The 19,322-nt window shown below is 41.0% G+C and overlaps 1 protein-coding gene across 2 annotated transcripts in view; it reads left to right on the plus strand.

Annotated features, from left to right (window-relative positions):
- Nucleotides 1-19,322, plus strand: part of ric1 (RIC1 homolog, RAB6A GEF complex partner 1) — a 42,531-nt gene that overhangs the window by 14,996 nt on the left and 8,213 nt on the right. The window contains exons 3-13 of one of the 2 annotated variants that reach the window (XM_026173795.1): nucleotides 6,808-6,887; nucleotides 10,381-10,488; nucleotides 13,862-14,007; nucleotides 14,134-14,270; nucleotides 16,357-16,448; nucleotides 17,109-17,197; nucleotides 17,963-18,107; nucleotides 18,191-18,239; nucleotides 18,350-18,526; nucleotides 18,621-18,833; nucleotides 19,053-19,091. In XM_026173795.1, coding sequence (XP_026029580.1) covers nucleotides 6,808-6,887; nucleotides 10,381-10,488; nucleotides 13,862-14,007; nucleotides 14,134-14,270; nucleotides 16,357-16,448; nucleotides 17,109-17,197; nucleotides 17,963-18,107; nucleotides 18,191-18,239; nucleotides 18,350-18,526; nucleotides 18,621-18,833; nucleotides 19,053-19,091 — 1,275 coding nt within the window. The remainder of the gene's footprint in view (nucleotides 1-6,807; nucleotides 6,888-10,380; nucleotides 10,489-13,861; nucleotides 14,008-14,133; nucleotides 14,271-16,356; nucleotides 16,449-17,108; nucleotides 17,198-17,962; nucleotides 18,108-18,190; nucleotides 18,240-18,349; nucleotides 18,527-18,620; nucleotides 18,834-19,052; nucleotides 19,092-19,322) is intronic. The other variant, XM_026173796.1, reaches the window with a different exon arrangement.

Raw genomic sequence — 19,322 nt, forward strand, 5'->3', positions numbered from 1 at the left:
GCAGGCTGATTATCTCTGCATACCACGACCTTGTGGGCCACCAAGGGGCCACTAGAATCAGAGAGAGGGAATGCCGACGCGCTCTCTCTAGAACTGGAGATATAATTTCTACTGGGGGAAATGCATACAGGAGCACGTCTGGCCATTGGTGCGCTAGCGCATCCAAGCCCAAGGGTGCATCATGGTCAATTATGGAGAAGAACAGGGGGCAGTGAGTATTTACCCTGGAAGCAAAAATATCTATTTGCTTCCAGGGTATCTAGGTCCCAAATCTGAGCCACTATTAAAGGGTGTAACCTCCGTTCTCTCACCAGAGGACCCCCCCTGGAGAGAAGGTCCGGCCCCAGGTTTGGGTGGGTGGGTGATTAAACTGAGCGAGGCAGCGATGAAACGCGGCCACTCTGTGCTCCGACAAACGTGCGTGGCTGGAAAGCGCGGATTCAGCGAGGTGAAGAGCGTAAGAACTGAGGGATGACTGTGATGCTATATGTGCAGGCGGGGCCGTGCGCGTGTCATCACACGTCATCTGCCTTAAAGGCGTGAATAAAGGTTTCTTCAGCCAGGACACGCGAGGGCATGATATCCCATTCTTACGTGTTGTACCGAGTGAATCGACTGAAGGGGAACTACTGAATTCCATTTTGAGTTTTTGCAATCAGAGTTTGCGTTTTTTTTTAATTTTTTATTATTATTATTTTTTTTTTTTTCCTAATTTATGTCACTTTGATTTTTAGAGTTGCTTTAAACTCAGCCCTCTATAAGATGATCATTTTTATTACCATCAAACGATGGCGCATCCTCTTATTTCTGACATCTTTACCAGTCCATATCAGTGTAAATATCCCAGCACAGGTTTTTTCCTCCTGAGGTCTGATGTGTTTTCAAAGTTTCTTTAATTTTTTTAGCAGTGTGAATTAAGATTATGTGATTTTAGCTTCTTTAGACATCCATAATAAGTTGATGTAACTCACTACTGTTTTTTTGAAAATATTTTTATTGAAAAAAGAAAACAACAGTACTTGCGGTTACCGAAATACAATCAACCCTTCTTCATTTTCCTAAGTAAATAAACTTATATAAAACAACGCATTCTAAAACACAGCCATCAAACATGTGAGAGGAATATAACAGTAACAGAAGTGCATTTAAACAGGCAATTCCTCTAGACTAGCAAAATAAGAGATAAAGGGTTGCCACTTGTGAAAAAATTTGGCTGTGCAACCTCTCAACGTATATTTAATTTTTCAAGTTTTAAAAAAAAAAAACATGACATCTTTAAGCCACCGGGAAATAGTAGGATACTGAACAGACTTCCAATGCAACAATATTAGACGTCTCGCTAATAGGGATGTGAAAGCTATAATATCCTTTTGTGTGGAATCAAGTGTAAGTGAGCGAACAGGAATCCCAAATACAGCAATCAGAGGACAAGGATGAAGAGCTACCCCAAGAACAGTTGACATAATAGCAAAATACCCTGTCCAGAAACCTTGTAGCTCAGGACACAGAAAAAACATGTGGCTAAGGTGACAAGGAGAACGATGGCATTTATCGCATTTATTTTCCACTTCTGGATACAATTCAGAAAGTCTAGACTTAGAGAAATGCACCCTGTGTATGACCTTAGTAACTCACTACTGTTAAACATATCTTAATTTTCTGAGACAATAAATCTTCATATTTCTTTAAGTAAAAACCAGATTATAAAATTTAGTATCATACCAGTACCAGAGAGCTCTCTTTGCTGTAACAACCCAGTCTCACGACAGTTTATGAAATTGCCACAACATTTAATCTAGTGATTCATGTTCCGCATAACAAATTTCCAGTCTTATATTTGTGTCCTTGAACATGACTTTTCATCTGTCTCTTTTTATATGTACAAATTCATGTCCATAGACATGAAATGCTTTCCACTTTTAAAAGGCATTTGGAGGGTGGAGGTGGAGCAAATCATTTTGCCACCACTCACGAAGACCCAGGTTTGAGTGATGCATGTCACAGGCGTTCGTTCGTATCACTCTAAAACACGCCAGTATTTAGCTTAGAAAAAAAAGATCAGGTTCCACTGCTTTTAAAGCTTTATTTTCTGGGTTGCCATGGTGACACCTACCCGCTTTCTCTGGACAAAATACCTGCTCCTGACATGAAATCTACTTCCTATTGAAATGCATTCCTTTCAAGCTGTCAGTGTTCACTGACACAAAAAACTCTCAAAACAAAACGTGACAGAAAGAAATGGACAGGTTTTTTTTTTTTTGGTTTTTGGTTTTTCCAGCCGCTTCATGTTTTGTTCTGAGACTGCAGGTTGTATCAGATTTTGCTTTTTGTTGTGGCCACTCCTTGATCACAAAGAAATGTTGCATTTTGATTTATTTCCAATGGTTTATTAAAAAAGAAATGTGCTTACTGTTTACGATGCTAATGATTAAATCAATATGAATTTCCACATTTAAACAGCGCCCATTTTGCCTCCGTTCACCTGGCACTTCTACTCTTCTGAGTGTTAAACTCAGAGATACACAAGATTTACCTACCGCACATATTTCCTTATCTGCCACGAAAATAATGGCGATTTAGGTCTGTTATCGTCACCAGTCTTGTAGTTGTTCATCAAGAGCAGCACACTGATTGCCGTTCAGATAGCTAGACTTGCCATGGTTCATTTAGGACTGTTAACATCTGTGTGTACCTTGAAACCACACTCGGTAAGACTTAACACGCAAGAGCTGTAGATCAACTTTACACATCTGTGCTCTGCTATTGCATTATTTATACTTGTTTGTAATCCAAACTGAAAGGTATCTAATATTTGCAGATCGTAATAGTTTGCATCCATTTTTTTTTCTTCTCTTTTTTTGTTATAATGCACTTAACACTGCGGTGTTCCCTCGAGTTTATGTTCCTGTGTACTTGTGGAGCCTGTTCAGACATGCAGAAGAGCAGCTCATCGTGCTTTCTGTGTACACTCTTTCTGCTGACTTGTTACTTTTGCAGCAACAACTTTCAAAGTCTTTCGTTCCGCTTGCAACACTGAACTGGAGCACTTAGCAGTCAGCTATTTCCCACTTTTCATTTCAGTGTTTGAGTGGGCTTCTTCCTCTCTTTATTTGACTTTTTTGTCCTTTAGTCTGTCCTTTCTGATCTTCCTCTTTTTCTTGTCTTTTTTAAATACAATGCTAAGTCACAGCTTGTGCTATCAAGCTGAAGAAGAGGACGATTTAAGTGACAAAAGTGAAAGCAACACACCAGTGCACTGAAGTCATTTGATAATAAATGATAGATTTCTCTCACGTGATTCACTTTTTCATAAGACTCTACTGATCACAACATGAGCACAATAGGATACCAAACCTGTTACTCTGAGGTTTCTTTAGATGCATCCTGTTTTACAGGCCTGTTTAAAAACATTTCAGGGCCTCACTGTTGTCCATAAATGCTGCAGCTTGAGTTTGTGACTGCTATTAGTGAGACGGCATAGATGGAAAAAACAAAAGTGACTAGCAACTTCCCCTGCCCTGGGTCACTGACTGCCTTTGAATTGCAGTGCCTGCTTGTTTATTGGGTTTCAGCTGAGAATGACTGGCATCCTGCCTCTTCCTGTACTGTTATATGTGCATGTGTGAACCCACCAAGAGTCCTAGAAACACGGGATGCATCCCAATTGAGGCCTTCGTCTGCAATTGCTTTCATCACGAGCGCTCACTTATCAGATAGGACAGGTTGAAATAAAGCTAATCAAAGGCCCATGAATGGATGAATGGATGTCTGAGCGCTTTTATGTGTTAGTGTGATCAAAACTACAGGTTAAAGGGAGGAGATGATAAGAGTGGGGGACACTACTGAAGTTCATCATGAGTTGCCAAGTTTTTCTGCTTCTGCAGCTTCCCTCCCATCTTTGATATTTCAGCGAGATTCCCTGCAGTTCACATGCTAGTGTCCCTCGCATTTCCATTTTTATAAATTTCCTCGGGGGGAGAAAGCCTTGTTTGTTTACTCCATGTTATAACTGGCTGTGTGCCATATTTCTCATTGCCCTCCACACTGTCCGTTTCTATTCCTGCTTGATTTGCGCCTTCCCCAATGCTGCAGAAGGTTTTTGTAACTGAGCCACATAACTATATTTAAATTTATGGCTCTCGATGATAAAATTATAGTCTTTAACAGAAGGCTTTGCCACAAGTCTGAAAACTCAAGCGGTTTAACAAAGTCCAAACATTTTCTGCTGTAGATGTGTAGTAGATGTGAAGAATTGTGCATCCTTTGCTGGAGGGTGAACTCTGTAAATGCTTGTATTTGTATGTGGATCACACAAGCATGTGAGGCTATTATAACTAACTAGGTCATTGTGATGAGACTACTGTTCATCTAAACTATATATAGTGCTAAAATGAAAATGATGAAGAGGCTGTTTTGTCTCTGTAGCCTGAATGCACAATGATTTTCCTCAGCAGACTAACAGAGAATTCTCCAAGCCCACTCATCCCTCTTTAATTCACTTACACAGTAAATTAGACTCTTGATACACTCTTAAAGGGAAGATCATGATGATAGAGGGGAAATGAAGTGCAGGTGATTCAGCAATTCATTACATTTTTTGTAGAGTATTTTGTGATTCAAGTAAACATCTTTGTGTGGTGATTTCATGTGCACATGTGCAGCCTTTTTACTTTTATTAGTGATGATTATCTCATACTGTTTAGACATGAAAATGTAATCTATGAAGGTTATGTTTAATGCAGCATCACTTCATTCCTTAATCAGTCTTCAAGGCTAAATGTGGTGCCGTGAGAAACATCTGTTTTACGGGTAACTACCACAGTGGTGGTTTTGAGTACGTTGGCAGGTGTTTTGTGTGTCTGGATTCTCCGTGTGGTAGCATCCCCACTGTGCAAGATGAATCTTTACAGCTGTGTAGTTGAGATCAAAATGAAGGACTTGTTGGAAGACTTGCAGATTATCAGCTCAAGAAGTAGTGAATATAGTACTGCAGAAGTAGGAAGGTCAAGAAAATACCTGTGATGAGGCTGCTGTGATCCCATCGCCAGGGGATCTGTTTTTAACTCATCCAGGCACAGGACTGGCGAGCTTATGCCACAGTAAGTTCACAGGAATAGCTGGTAATCCTCTAGAATTAATCAAACTTGCATACCGTGATTACCTAATCAGGTCTGCACACAAACTGTGCTTGATGTCAAAGTCAGATTTGTTGTTTTATGGGTTATAAGCTATGAAACATTCTGGTTTTAACGTTATCCATTAATTAATGAACCCTGTAAATGATACTTTAAATCTCTAGTTTTCACATTCAGGTCTCTGTGAGCGAGTCTTGAGAAGTGAGCGTATGAAGCAGACCTTTTTTGTTACTGTATTCTGATCTTTTTTTAGAGTTAATGCATTTTGCAGTGCTGTTGGTTTGCAGTTTTTCTTATTTTTACCCATCACTAAGATTTTCAAGATCCAAGGCTGCTGATGGCTTTAACAGGCCTCAGTCTGGCTCTCTTTGTCGGTTTCTGGAAATTACCTTTTCTTCTTCCTCTTGGCTTTTCTTAAAGCTGTAGTAACAGCACTGTCACCACACTAGTAAAACCGTAAAGGGTTACTGCCATAGTCAGAGCAAAATACTGCCCTACACTGGAGCTCAGCTCAGGAGACCATAAGCAGAAGAATTTGAGTTTAGTTTGGTCATATTCGAGCACCGCAGCAGTCTTTATATGCAAACCTTGGATCGTTAACGCAGACACTGGAGTCAAGATCAGGTTTCGTGTCATGTTTCATTCCACAAGCTCTCAGTTTCAGCCGTTTCCTACAGAGCTCTTTGCGTGTGTGTTGTGGAAAAAGTACAAGAAAATGCTGTACAGAGCTTTCGGTGTAAATGGGCTGTTTTGAAATGCTAACAAAATTGTGATTGTCAGTTTTTTCTTAGCCTATATAACTTTGAACTGTCTCAACAGTTGAGACGGTTCAAGCTTGTGCCATGAAGGGTCGCGGCACAGATGTGTGCAGTTGGATGTTTATTGTTCTATTGTGTCTGTGATGGTGTTACAAATATAGATATGGAAAACAACTTGGGCATTAATTAAATACCCGAAAAACCTGATCAAAATTTTTTTTTTCTAGCATGTTTGTGTAGGTAATACTTGTAGCCGAACACCACATCAGATGGTCTAGTTGCGTCATTTTTCTTAAGATAACCACTATGATTATAAAAACATAATAACGTTAATTATAAAAGGCCTTTAAACTTATCACAATTATCCACTTCTGCAGTGATTGTCATTGCAGACCTGTTGTTCCAGACCTGCAGCTTCAGTGTTTTCCGTTCTGTGATTTTAAGCTTCCTCCCTTCCTTGCTTCCTCCTCCACCCTCCTGCTGTGATGTGGGCTTTTCTTTCTCTGTTCTTTCCATTGTCTAGTCTTCATAAAGTGTTCTTTATTAATTGACATGATCTGATGGCACATGAAAAGGAGCGCCCAGCTATGGAAACAGTTTCACTGTAACAACAACAACAACAACAACAGTGCTCGATTCTTACTGTAGCCAAATTATGGTGAGACATTACGAGCAGAAACTGTGTAAAGTCCATATATACTCACAGAAATGTGCAAAAAGGCTACTTAGTCAGACTTTATCTGTGCTAAATTAGAAACCTGTCACTGACAAGGGCTTCAGACTTAATCTGTTATAGTTTCTGTTGTTGTCTGAAAAGGCACTCATCTTATTGTCTCGCACCTTTTCCTCATTTTTCCTGTCAACAGTTACGTTTATGATGTTTTAATGACTTTTCCCCCCCTCTCTGTTTTCAGACTGCCAAAGGCTACATCCTTTTGTTTGATGTGCTTGGTGGAGGGGATGACAAGTACCTCTATGAGCCTGTCTATCCAAAGTGAGTGCGCCACACATTCAGACTACTTTTAAAGAGCTATCGAACCATTGTTTGATAAATGTGTTTAAGATCCCCATTAGTATCAAAGAGGGTTATAAACAGTGCGTGCTTGAAGACGAGCCTACCTTGTGATTGACATTTTGCTGCGGTTTAAGCAGCATCACTCCATTTGTGTCTTTGGGTACACAGAAAGAGGAACGGTGGGAATTTTGTGGGCTTGTCTACAGTCTGTTGACACAGAAAAGAAAAGGGAACAACAGCAACGCTCACAACAAATAGAAGCCGGGGAAAAAATTGAGATCAAAAGACACTCATGAGAAACACAAATGACCATCTGCACAACTGTGCTAGGTGTTTTAGGCAGATCCACCCCTCACTCTTCATAACAGGTTTGCAGTAACAGAAGTATGAGCCACACAGGCCTTAGAGACTGGTCACTAACCAAATCTGTATTCCCTGATTCGCTGTTGGCAAGTGGTTGCTGCCTGCTGCTGAGTGAAATCTGTAACAAAGATCACAAAAAATCTCCTTGTAATTGCTTTTGCGACTCATTTTTGTGGGGTTTCAATTAGGTGGTAGTACCTTGTACCAGGTAAAAACTACAATCGGAGAGCCTCTGCTTCAATGAAAAAGCTGTACCTTGCTGCTTCAAGCATCATGTTATAAAGGCCACAGCTGTGAGTTTAAAGGCAAACAGTTTGTGTTTCAGGTTTCTTCACAGTTTCACTTTTGTTTAGCAAGTCGTTGGAGTGGGTTTTTTTGTTTGTTTTTTTAAGGCATGTCAGTGTCTTCCATGCAAACTAGGCGCTACCAAATCAGTCACAAGGACATTATCAGTACATCATCATATACAGTGGGGCAAAAAAGTATTTAGTCAGCCACCGATTGTGCAAGTTCCCCCACCTAAAATGATGACAGAGGTCAGTAATTTGCACCAGAGGTACACTTCAACTGTGAGAGACAGAATGTGAAAAACAAATCCATGAATCCACATGGTAGGATTTGTAAAGAATTTATTCGTAAATCAGGGTGGAAAATAAGTATTTGGTCAATAACAAAAATACAACTGAATACTTTGTAACATAACCTTTGTTGGCAATAACAGAGGTCAAACGTTTACTATAGGTCTTTACCAGGTTTGCACACACAGTCGCTGGTATTTTGGCCCATTCCTCCATGCAGATCTTCTCGAGAGCAGTGATGTTTTGGGGCTGTCGCCGAGCAACACGGACTTTCAACTCCCGCCACAGATTTTCTATGGGGTTGAGGTCTGGAGACTGGCTAGGCCACTCCAGGACTTTCAAATGCTTCTTACGGAGCCACTCCTTTGTTGCCCGGGCGGTGTGTTTTGGATCATTGTCATGTTGGAAGACCCAGCCTCGTTTCATCTTCAAAGTTCTCACTGATGGAAGGAGGTTTTGGCTCAAAATCTCACGATACATGGCCCCATTCATTCTGTCCTTAACACGGATCAGTCGTCCTGTCCCCTTGGCAGAAAAACAGCCCCATAGCATGATGTTTCCACCCCCATGCTTCACAGTAGGTATGGTGTTCTTGGGATGCAACTCAGTATTCTTCTTCCTCCAAACACGACGAGTTGAGTTTATACCAAAAAGTTCTACTTTGGTTTCATCTGACCACATGACATTCTCCCAATCCTCTGCTGTATCATCCATGTGCTCTCTGGCAAACTTCAGACGGGCCTGGACATGCACTGGCTTCAGCAGCGGAACACGTCTGGCACTGTGGGATTTGATTCCCTGCCGTTGTAGTGTGTTACTGATGGTGACCTTTGTTACTTTGGTCCCAGCTCTCTGCAGGTCATTCACCAGGTCCCCCCGTGTGGTTCTGGGATCTTTGCTCACCGTTCTCATGATCATTTTGACCCCACGGGATGAGATCTTGCGTGGAGCCCCAGATCGAGGGAGATTATCAGTGGTCTTGTATGTCTTCCATTTTCTGATGATTGCTCCCACAGTTGATTTTTTCACACCAAGCTGCTTGCCTATTGTAGATTCACTCTTCCCAGTGTGGTGCAGGTCTACAATACTTTTCCTGGTGTCCTTCGAAAGCTCTTTGGTCTTGGCCATGGCGGAGTTTGGAGTCTGACTGTTTGAGGCTGTGGACAGGTGTCTTTTATACAGATGATGAGTTCAAACAGGTGCCATTCATACAGGTAACGAGTGGGGGACAGAAAAGCTTCTTACAGAAGACGTTACAGGTCTGTGAGAGCCAGAGATTTTCCTTGTTTGAGGTGACCAAATACTTATTTTCCACCCTGATTTACGAATAAATTCTTTACAAATCCTACCATGTGAATTCATGGATTTTTTTTTTTCACATTCTGTCTCTCACAGTTGAAGTGTACCTCTGGTGCAAATTACTGACCTCTGTCATCATTTTAAGTGGGGGAACGTGCACAATTGGTGGCTGACTAAATACTTTTTTGCCCCACTGTACCTCTGTGTGACCAGCAAGTACCCTCCTGCAACCACTCTGCAACTGGTTGAGAAATACACTGTGTAAGCTGGTGTTTACCAGGAGGACACTAACCTTTCTCTTGATTTTACAGTCGGTACTTTCATCCTTTATATACATATGCAGTGATTAGTTGAACAGGGCCCAGATTGCACTGGTTACCTCTTCTGTCAGTGATGTTTGCCTCGCTAAACTGCTGCGTCTCCATCACCTGTGTCTACATATACAGTCAACCATAAGAGAGAGAACAGGAAACGCTGCCTTGAAGTAAAACTCTTAACTTATTCACTCTGGCAACTGCAGTTGCCAGTTTAATCTTTTACTGTGTCTGTGATGCAGACTTTGACAGTGAAAGGTGGTTATGTAATGTTATGGGTGTGGTATCATTATGACTATCAACATGTGTGGGGGGAGGAAAGCAGTAGCAGGTATACAGGTGCAGTTTACTAGTAAACACTCTGTTTGCTCATGATTGCATTTGCGTCATTAGAGCAGGCGGTGAAATTATAGCTGCAGTTTCTCCATTACCTCCATAGCTGATCCTCGGAGGATTAGAAATATTCAGAGCACATTCAGATTTTTCATTTATTTCTTTTTTGCAGCATTTAGCTTTTTATAACTGAAAAAAACACGTTTTCCTTTTTCTTTCTTTTTTTGCCATGAAGTGTTGATTAATAGGACCGTAAGATAATTTAAACATTCAAAATCTAAAACACAATAAAATATCCATGAAGTTTAGCAAAGTGAATACTTTTCCGTCTGCTTAGGGATGTTTGCTCTCTTCTCTTGCTAATTCTCCCATGTTTGTTCACCATATAAAGCATTTGTTTGATTGAAATGCGGCTCAAAGCGTGTACTTCACATTCCTTTAGAGCACACCAGCAGCGTTTGAGCAAGTTAGGACATATTCAGTGTTCATTGTCAGCTCTGTGACTTTGCAATTTTAGCATTTCACTGGGTTTACTTTCACGTAACTGGGAGTAAAATGTGTGTTTGGAATGATGTGGTTGCACAGAGGAAGCCCTCGTGTGAAGGTGACCCCTGGTTTTAAGGAGGAGCAATGTGCACCCGCTCTCTCTCTGGAGATGAAGAAGCCTGTGGATCTGGAGGCCCCCATCACCAGGTAGGTGCTCTCTCATACATACTTTCTTTCTGTTGTGTCTACCTGTCTGCCTCAGCCTCACACAGGCATCAGCTCACTCCCTCTCGGTCTTTGATGTGTCATCAAGCTCACATTTACACAGGCAAATTCTCCTGCACAAACACACACACTCAAGGTTTACTCACACTCTGTCTCCATTCAAGCACTCACTGTAAACTCTCAACAATGTTTATGGCCACCCCTTGAGCTTAGCTTCATCATTATCTGTTTATGTTTCCATGTAAATAACTCTTTCTTGAACCTACAAATATTTACCTGGGTATAAATGTTCTTGTTACTTTCAAAACAGTGATTTAAAATGTCGTAAATTAAACACAGGCAGGATAGCTTCCATAAAACCTGCACAACAGAATCAGAATCACTGTTGTTCTGTGTGAGCGCTAACTATAGTGTTGGATTTGAAACATTTTAAAGATTTAAGCTGTGCACAAATGCTTCTCAGGTAGTTTATCAGCAGCTATTTAAAGGTTAAAACATTTTTTTAACAAATGTAGCTCTTTGTCAGCCATTTGGCTCACGGTAATGGCTCGAAAACATCTCTTCCTCTGATGGAAAGACAGTGTTGGCAGTGAGAGACGGCTCAGGTGCAAAGAGAAGCTAAAGTCCTCTGATGTGGATTTTTAACGGCAGAGGCCCACAGAGAGGAAATGCATGAATTGGCAAAAATGAATGAGAGGGAGGAGTGAGTGACAGATGAGCTAACTGATTAAAGCAAAGAAGACATAATTAATTCAAATCAGACTCTTGTTTTCTGGATAGTTTGTATTCAGATCATCACAGGGTGTTTTAAAGATGCAAATTGTCTGATGAGAATCCATCATTAGTTTTTTTGGTTTGTTTTTTCCATTATAGGTTTGTTGACTGTGCTTTCTCTCCAGATGTAACGTTTCTGTTTTGCCTGTTGCATTTTACTGAGTGTGAACTGTTTTTATTCCATTAATTAGGTCTTTAATTATGTCAGACAACCTGAAGTTCATTTAAATGGCTCAAACTCATTTGTAAAAATTAGGCAAATAGGGCTTGTAAATTTTTTTTATTTTTTACATGTTTATATCAGTGTGAAGACGGATCCATTTCCAGTCATTGTACTCTGTGTTAGCCTCGAATAACAGGGACAATTACCTAATGACCTCACTATATTTGTAGAAAAACAAATGTAAATCTTTCACGTTTAAAATGTTAAAGTCTAATCAATAAATCATCAGGACTTTGTGATGCAATGAATAAATTAAGAAAACAACAAATTAATTGATTAAAAAGTGTGACTGAATTTACACTATACAGTGAAAGTTCAGTGACCAAAGCACATGATTTCATCAATGTTACTGTAAAAGCTTTTAGTATATATTAATGAAATGGCCAGCACGTTTAGAGTACTGGGCAAAACTCTTGGGGGAAATGGGTGCTGTGATTGTTTAAAACAAGTACAAAAATGTGGTTTGTAGAGTTCTCCTCAGACTGTATGTCAGTATTTGGTGTGACCTCCTTTATTCTTCAACGTAGTCTGAACTCTCTTAGTCAAGCTTTCTTGTAATTTCTTTAAGTTGTCTTCAGGAATAGTTCTCCAGGCTTCTTGAAGGACATTCAAATCTCTTCATTGGATGTTGGCTGCCTTTTTGTTCTGTTCTCTGTCAAGATGACCTGACACTACTTCAGTAATCTTAAGGTCTGGGCTCTGGGGAGGCCGACCTATGACTTAGAATGATCCACAGTGTGTTTTTTTTTTTGTTTGTTTTTTCCATTTAAGTATGTTTTTACATATGAACAGTTGCTAATCAGAAGCATTCCAGATGGCAATTGCATGGTGGATCAATATCTGATGGTATTTTTATTCTTCTATCAATTTAGACTAAATCTCCAACAGCACTGACTGAAATGCAGCCCCAAACCATGACTGTAGATGCACTCTCTCCTGACCTCATCTGTAAATATTGGTGATGATCTGAACCAAAAAATTTCAAATTAGGATTAATCACCCAAAAAAGACCTGGTGCCATTCATTTTCAGTTCATGTCCAGTTCTTGTGTAACTTGGCATACTTCAGCCTTTCTTCCTGTTTCTCTTCCTTAAGAATGTTTTCCTGGTAACCACCCATTTCCAATGAGGCTTCAGTGAACAGTAGATGGACCAACCAAAGGGCACGTTCTGCAAACCACTTCAAGATATGCCAACTTTGCGGTTAATGGCGCTTGCAAATTCTCTTGTTGGTGGAAAAATGAGATTTTATGCGTGTCAACGTGTTAAAATCGAAAATGAGTTCTTTGCTCAGTTGTTTGTGGAGAAACAACACTGGTTTATCCTTTCAGTTAGAGGCCATTTATGCTTAAATGATAGATAGGTCAGTGTTGAGCGGCTTAATGAACAACAACAAATAAAGAAACATTCCTGTAAAACTGATCAGGTAAGGAGTGGACTGAAAATGAGTGAAAAAGCAGCCAATGTAAAAAGAAGAACTTTGATCTTCAGAAATCGCAGAGAAATATTGCTCAAGACTATTTTCCAAAATGTATAGTTAGTGTAGCTCCCTGGACACGCAAAGTGAGGGGAGGCACTAGAACGATGGAGCCAGTCTAATACAATTGCTTTCTGCTCTATGGTGGTTTGAGTTTTGTGTTGTTTTAGTTTCTGTCTTTGTTCCAGCTATAACCCACATGTCCTGGAGCTTGACGTGTTTGACGTTTAATGAGTGACAAGAACTTTTACTGTTTCGTTTTGTCCGCCTTTTTGTTTTTGTTTGTATTGTTCCGTGTTCATCTGCCATTTCTCCTCCGCTGTCTGTGCTCGACAGAGATTACGGGGTAGTCATCTGAATTAGAGCGCTCTGTTGGCATTTCACAGGCACAGCTTGATTGTGCAGGAGATGAGTGGGTGTCTCCTGCTGCGTGAAGCTGCAGTAAAAGACGTTGCCTCCTCCACAGTGTCAGTCCACTGTGCTTAAAGCCTTTGCTTCCCTTCATTTTTCCACTTGCTCACTCTCGGCTGTTGTCGTCGTGCCTTCCTCTGTGTTAAACCTCTTACCCCTTTTTTATTTTTTTTTATTTTTAGGATACAATGAAGTACTTTACCCACACAAACACACTGTTGTTTGTTCTCTTGTGTGTTAAAAGATAGGGAGACTTGGCACTAGCAGCTACATGGCCTCATCACAGCTGCCCAGTAAAACTTTCAGTCTTCACACGGGGCACAGCTGGATGATGAATAGCCCACTGTTTTCTGTCTTATGTTGTTTCTACCCTGCCTACCTAGCTCCCCCCGCTTTCTTTTACTAACTTCTTTTTTTTTTCCCTGTTCCTTTGATTAATATTTACTTTTTTAAAAAACTTCTTCCCACTAGCCTGCAGTCCCTCCAGGAGGATTTGCTGGTGTGTACCGCAGACGGTTATCTCCATGTGCTGCATTGGGATGGGCTCGGCAGCAATGGACGCAAGGCCATCTGCCTTACTACAATCCCCTTCTCATTGGACCTGCAGTCTGCTCGAGGTTAAAAGATCAATGCACTCTGCTCAAATACAACAGAGTAACATTAAAACAAAATCAGCCTACAGTAGCTTTTCAGCCGGGAAAATGTTATCTTATAAAAGAAGTTCTCCCTCCCTGTGTATTTAGGTGGCCCTTCTCTGGACCTGGAGGGGGTTCATATCCGCTGTATGGAGTACTGTGTGACCCTGGATGGCTTTGCTGTCGTACTGAGTGACGGACGCCTGGGCTTTATCACCCCACTGAGCAACACCATCACTGCAGACGTAAGGATGCTCACAGACACGCACTGGTCACGTTAAAGCACACAGACGGTCAAAACAGTTGAATTAGTCATTTTCCACAACGGCGTAATAATCGTAGTCGAGACATTGTGCGCAGTTGGCCCTTTGTTTATGTGCAGTACACAGCAGGAGGCGGTTTGTGTCAGATCTGTTCTCACTGCTCAAACTATGTTTGGTTTAAGCGAGGGTGCTGCAGGCCGGCCACATGCCATCCAGCCGTCCGCAGTGAATTCTTGAATAATTACCTGCTCTATTTTCACATGGGCAAAATCACATTACACAGACCTTATAGTAGGGAGCTGGCAGCGTAAGGGCCATTAAATGTCCAAGACGACAGAGTCAGACCTTTGCTTTCTCACATAGCGTTCCACTCAGAAATGCTCAAGGCTGCAGTGCATGTGTGAAAACTGCTGTTGTTATGGCATTAAATAGCCAATTTATTATTACAGAACACCTGACACCACGATGATAGGAACACTATAAGCCCTATTTCATGCAGCCAAATCACTAACAGCATAATGATTTCTCTGTTTCGTGAAGATAACCATGCTTTTTATTCTGCAAATCAATTGAGTGCTCTGGTTGGCTTTTAGTAGACTAGAACAGCTTGTTTCAGGGTATAAAGTTCAGAATTTCTTCTTCTTCTTTTTTTTTTTTTTGTAGTTTTGCTTCTGTAGCTTTTCAATCAGACAGTCACTATGTGATTGAAGTGCACACTTTCAGCTTCAATTCAAAGGGTTTTACGAAACCTTTATATTGACTATTTAGCAATTATGGCCATTTTTTATACACATTTACACATTCGAGTTTATTGGACAAACTAGCGTAATTTTAAATAGAGGTTGTGTTATTACTTGGATGAAAATCATTTTCAGTCAATGACTGCCTAAAGTCTCGAAAACATGGACATAGAAAGTGTTGTTTGCTCCCTGGAGATGCTCTGCTTGGCCTTTTCTGCAGTCACCTTCAGGTGTTTGTGAAGCTCCCTGCGTTCAGTTTTATCTTCAGTAACTGAAAAGCTGCTATACTCGAGTGAGATCAGGTGACAGACTTGGCCATTGAAGAATATCCCATTTCTTTGCCTTAACTTTTACAATATTCTTTGGGTCATTATCCATGTGCACTGTGAAGCTTTGTCTGTTTTGCAGCATTTGGCTGAATCTGAGCAGAGAGTATAGCCATGTACACTTCAGAGTTCTTCCTGCTACTTCTATAAACCGTTACATCATCAATAAATAGTGAGCCCGCTCCACTGGCTCCCATACATGCTGTAACACTGTAGCCACCACATTTAAAATGATGTGAGCTGATGGATCACCATCTCACACTCTTCTCTCCTTTGTCTGCTTTGTTTTGAATAAGAACCTGGTTTAAAAACTGCTTTTCACTAATTTTGAACAAATGCAAAATTTCTGTGAAACTCTTTGAATTAAAGCTTAAAATCTGCACTTTAATCACATATTGATTGTGGTGGTGATGTACAGAGGCAAAGCCACAAAAAGTGTCTGATTATGGACCTAATTTGTTTGTGTGGAAAGTTTTGAATACCATTTATTTTTATCATTTTAGTTATTTATTTATTTATTTTCCAAGATATACATTTTTAATAGTGGCAGGAATTGGTCCCTTCCTGATTTACTGTCAGAAACTCCGATATATTTGCTTTTTCACCATGCAGGAGATGCACAGCAGTACTTCCAGAGAGCAATTATGCACACTAATAATGCAACATGTTCAAGTACACACAAAGCCAGAACAAAATGTTATTAATAATATTGCGGTAATGACTCAGTTACAGAGCTTGCGGCTTTTAGTGTTCTTGGCACGGTGAAGACCGAAATGACCATCAGGAAAAACATTTTCTTGCATCTCAGTTTACAGTTAATATTTTGGCTGGAAAATAGACAGTGGGTGTTGATTTTTAACATCAAGACATAAATGTCAGATACAAATTGTGACCAATCGAGTGATGATGTGCTTTACTCTCAGATTTATCTTTTCTTTTTTTGACAGTCTGCATCATTTTACTGTTACCTGTTATTCAAGAAGGCTTCTTGTGTTTGTCCAGCAGTTGCAGGGTGTCTGGGCAGCGGATGTGACTGATGGCACCTGTGTGGCTGTCAACAACAAGTACAGGCTGATGGCCTTTGGCTGCGCCAGGTACATGTCTCTGCAAACGTCTCCCTCTCTCGCCGTCTCCCTACATCGTTTACAGGGCAGTGCTGGAAAGCGATCTTGGGTGTGTTTGTTGAATGTGTGTGTGTGTGGTACAGAGAGGTTGTTGTCAGTGTGGTGTGTGTGTGTGTCCAGTGTGAGAATCTGTCAGTTTGTGTTTGCTGAGGCTAAGTAGTGTGTACTCGTCAGGAACTCCTCACGCAGAGCAATAACGCCAGGTTGGCAGGAATTTCTCTCCATGCTGCTTCCTTTTCCCCTTCACCATGTTTCGGACACTATTTTCTACACTGTTTTGTACTATATTTTTCAAAACATTGGAAATGTATAAAGTACAAATGTTTTACTAAAGTCTTCACATATTTGAAAACAAGCTTAAGCAAAATATCGGCAGGGAGCAACTGCAGACATCCGATTTTTAAGCATCAGTGTTTAATGGCATTCACATACAGTACAGATGCTGAGCTTGTGTTGCTGTTTTAATTGTTTTCATGTATGTTTGTCTCATGTTAACGTGCAAAGAGATGCACAAACATGCTGGGGGAAGCTCACAGCACAGAATTGTAGCTAGGCCGTGACGTTTCATGCAGTTCCTCTCATCTTACACAGCATGTTACGCTGGTTGAAATGCGTGTGTTGTCATTGCAGCGGCTCGGTGCTGGTGTACATGATCGACACCACAACAGGGTCGATGCAGCTCTCCCACAAACTGGAGCTCACTCCAAAACACTACCCAGGTATCCTCATTTTACCCTCAATTCTTGTGTCTTGCTTTTTTTTACTCCTTTTTCATCTTAGCTTAGCTCCACTTAGCATCCTTTTACAGGTTATAATGTACATTCCTTCAGCTTTTTGTCTTTCTCTTTGTGTATCTGATATCCTGCATCACTTTTGTTGGATTTGTGGTCCAAAGCCATAGCTCACCCTAGTGGCTGAACTGCCTTATAGACCCATGGCTGTTTAAACAATGAAAATGGCTGGTGTCTTCCTCTTGCTTTGTAGTTAAGAGCTTAGCGTAAAGACACCTTACTTTAAACTCCCGCAGAGTTTGAGGCAAGGTGTGTCATGCAATTCTCCTCCTCTTTAATTAAATAGCAGCTCCTGTAATATTATCCCAGTTGCATCACATTCTACAAACTAAGCCCTCATTAGGTTACCATTAGGTAATATCATTCTGATTTTATATAAATGTTTTTATCTACAAGAGCCAAATGTGGCACAGTTTTACCTGCAGTGGCCTTTCTGCACATTCAGTCGACTGTCATTACATGTTTGTTAAAATCCCAGTGAATCTAGAAAAGCACAAAGTGTTTGTGCAGAATCAACAGTATTGCTCTTTTGATGTCACCCAACGTGATGCCATTCACAGATTTTGCTCGTCATTATGTATAAAAATGAAAACACAACAGAACTTGGTGCATAAATAAAATAGAAAAAGAAAAAGTCCAATACAACAGTAAAACAGAAGTGTTGTAATTTCTGTGCACTCTTTGCCTTTTCAGACATCTACAACAAGACGGGCCCTGTCAAACTAATCTGCTGGTCACCTGACTGCAGCGTTGTCATGGTTACGTGGGAGTGCGGCGGCCTGTCGCTGTGGAGCGTCTTCGGAGCTCACCTCATCTGCACTCTGGGAGAGGACTTCATGTGAGTGAAGGCACAGATGCGGCCCTGCTACATTCATACAGCGTGTTCGTTTGTAATGATTTTTGTGTGTTTGCTCCCTTTAGACATCGATCTGATGGTACCAAGAAAGACCCCCTTAAAATCAGCTCTATGGTATGTAGACATTTGTTTTAAGAGTGAAAAAATCCAAATAAAAGTCTTTATTTGTGATAGAGGTGAAAACTTTTTTTGTATGCTGAATCTTGCACTTTGCCCCTTTCTAGAGCTGGGGTGCAGAAGGCTACCACCTATGGGTGCTCCCTCACAAACAGGAGAGGAGAAGACAAGAGGAGCAGGAGCAGGATGTGGAGATGGTTGCACCTCCTAACTCCAGCGCTTTGCAGGCTGGCATACTGCAGTTCCACTTCATTAAGAGCGCCCTCACAGTCAACCCCTGCACGGTGAGAAGATGCACGGTGCTGATGGAAGCATCACCGCACACACGCGCCATGCCCTGCATTTATGCTCGGTTTGCTCCTTTCTTGGCTGTTGCAGAGTAACCAGGAGCAGGTGTTACTCCACGGTGAAGACCGCCTCTACCTGACCTGCGGTGACCCCACACAGATCCATAGCAACTCTGACACACACCCACACACACACTTACACCCGCGCGACGGCAGCCCGCTGCACCCGCCCCCCAACCCCGACTCCTCTCTCTCTCAGGGACTCAGCACTTTACTGGGACACAAGCACTGGCACGTGGTCCAGGTAAGGATGTGCTTCCTCCTGCTGCTCTGCAAACTTCCTGTATGTCATTATCAAGAATAAGTTAGTGCACAGAAACTGCAGTCATTTCTGGATTATGGATTATGAAAGACAGACGCAAATAAACTGAGTAGCTTGAAGTGGCCTGTGTGTGTCAGTAAATCTAAAATTTAGCTCATTGTCATTTCATTTTTTTAAAATTGAATTTTATTTGTCCTCTAGATTCACAGCACATACCTAGAGAGCAACTGGCCTATACGGGTAAGTGTGTGTGTGTGTGTGTGTGTGTTTGACTTTAATGTTGATCTCAGTGATGTTTGATAAATAAATGCATGCATTCAGTTTTTATTAAGTAAGCTTGTTTTACATGCAGAAGAAGATAAATGTGAAGTATAGTCCTCTTTTTATGTGGAAAGTTTTGGCTTGGTTGCCTCTGGCCTCCAAAGCTCATTTTTATATGATGTAAAGCTCTATAAACAAGCTCAACTTAAC

The sequence above is a fragment of the Astatotilapia calliptera genome, chromosome 7 (genome assembly GCF_900246225.1).
Source record: "Astatotilapia calliptera chromosome 7, fAstCal1.2, whole genome shotgun sequence".
In the NCBI taxonomy this organism is placed as follows: Eukaryota; Metazoa; Chordata; class Actinopteri; order Cichliformes; family Cichlidae; genus Astatotilapia; species Astatotilapia calliptera.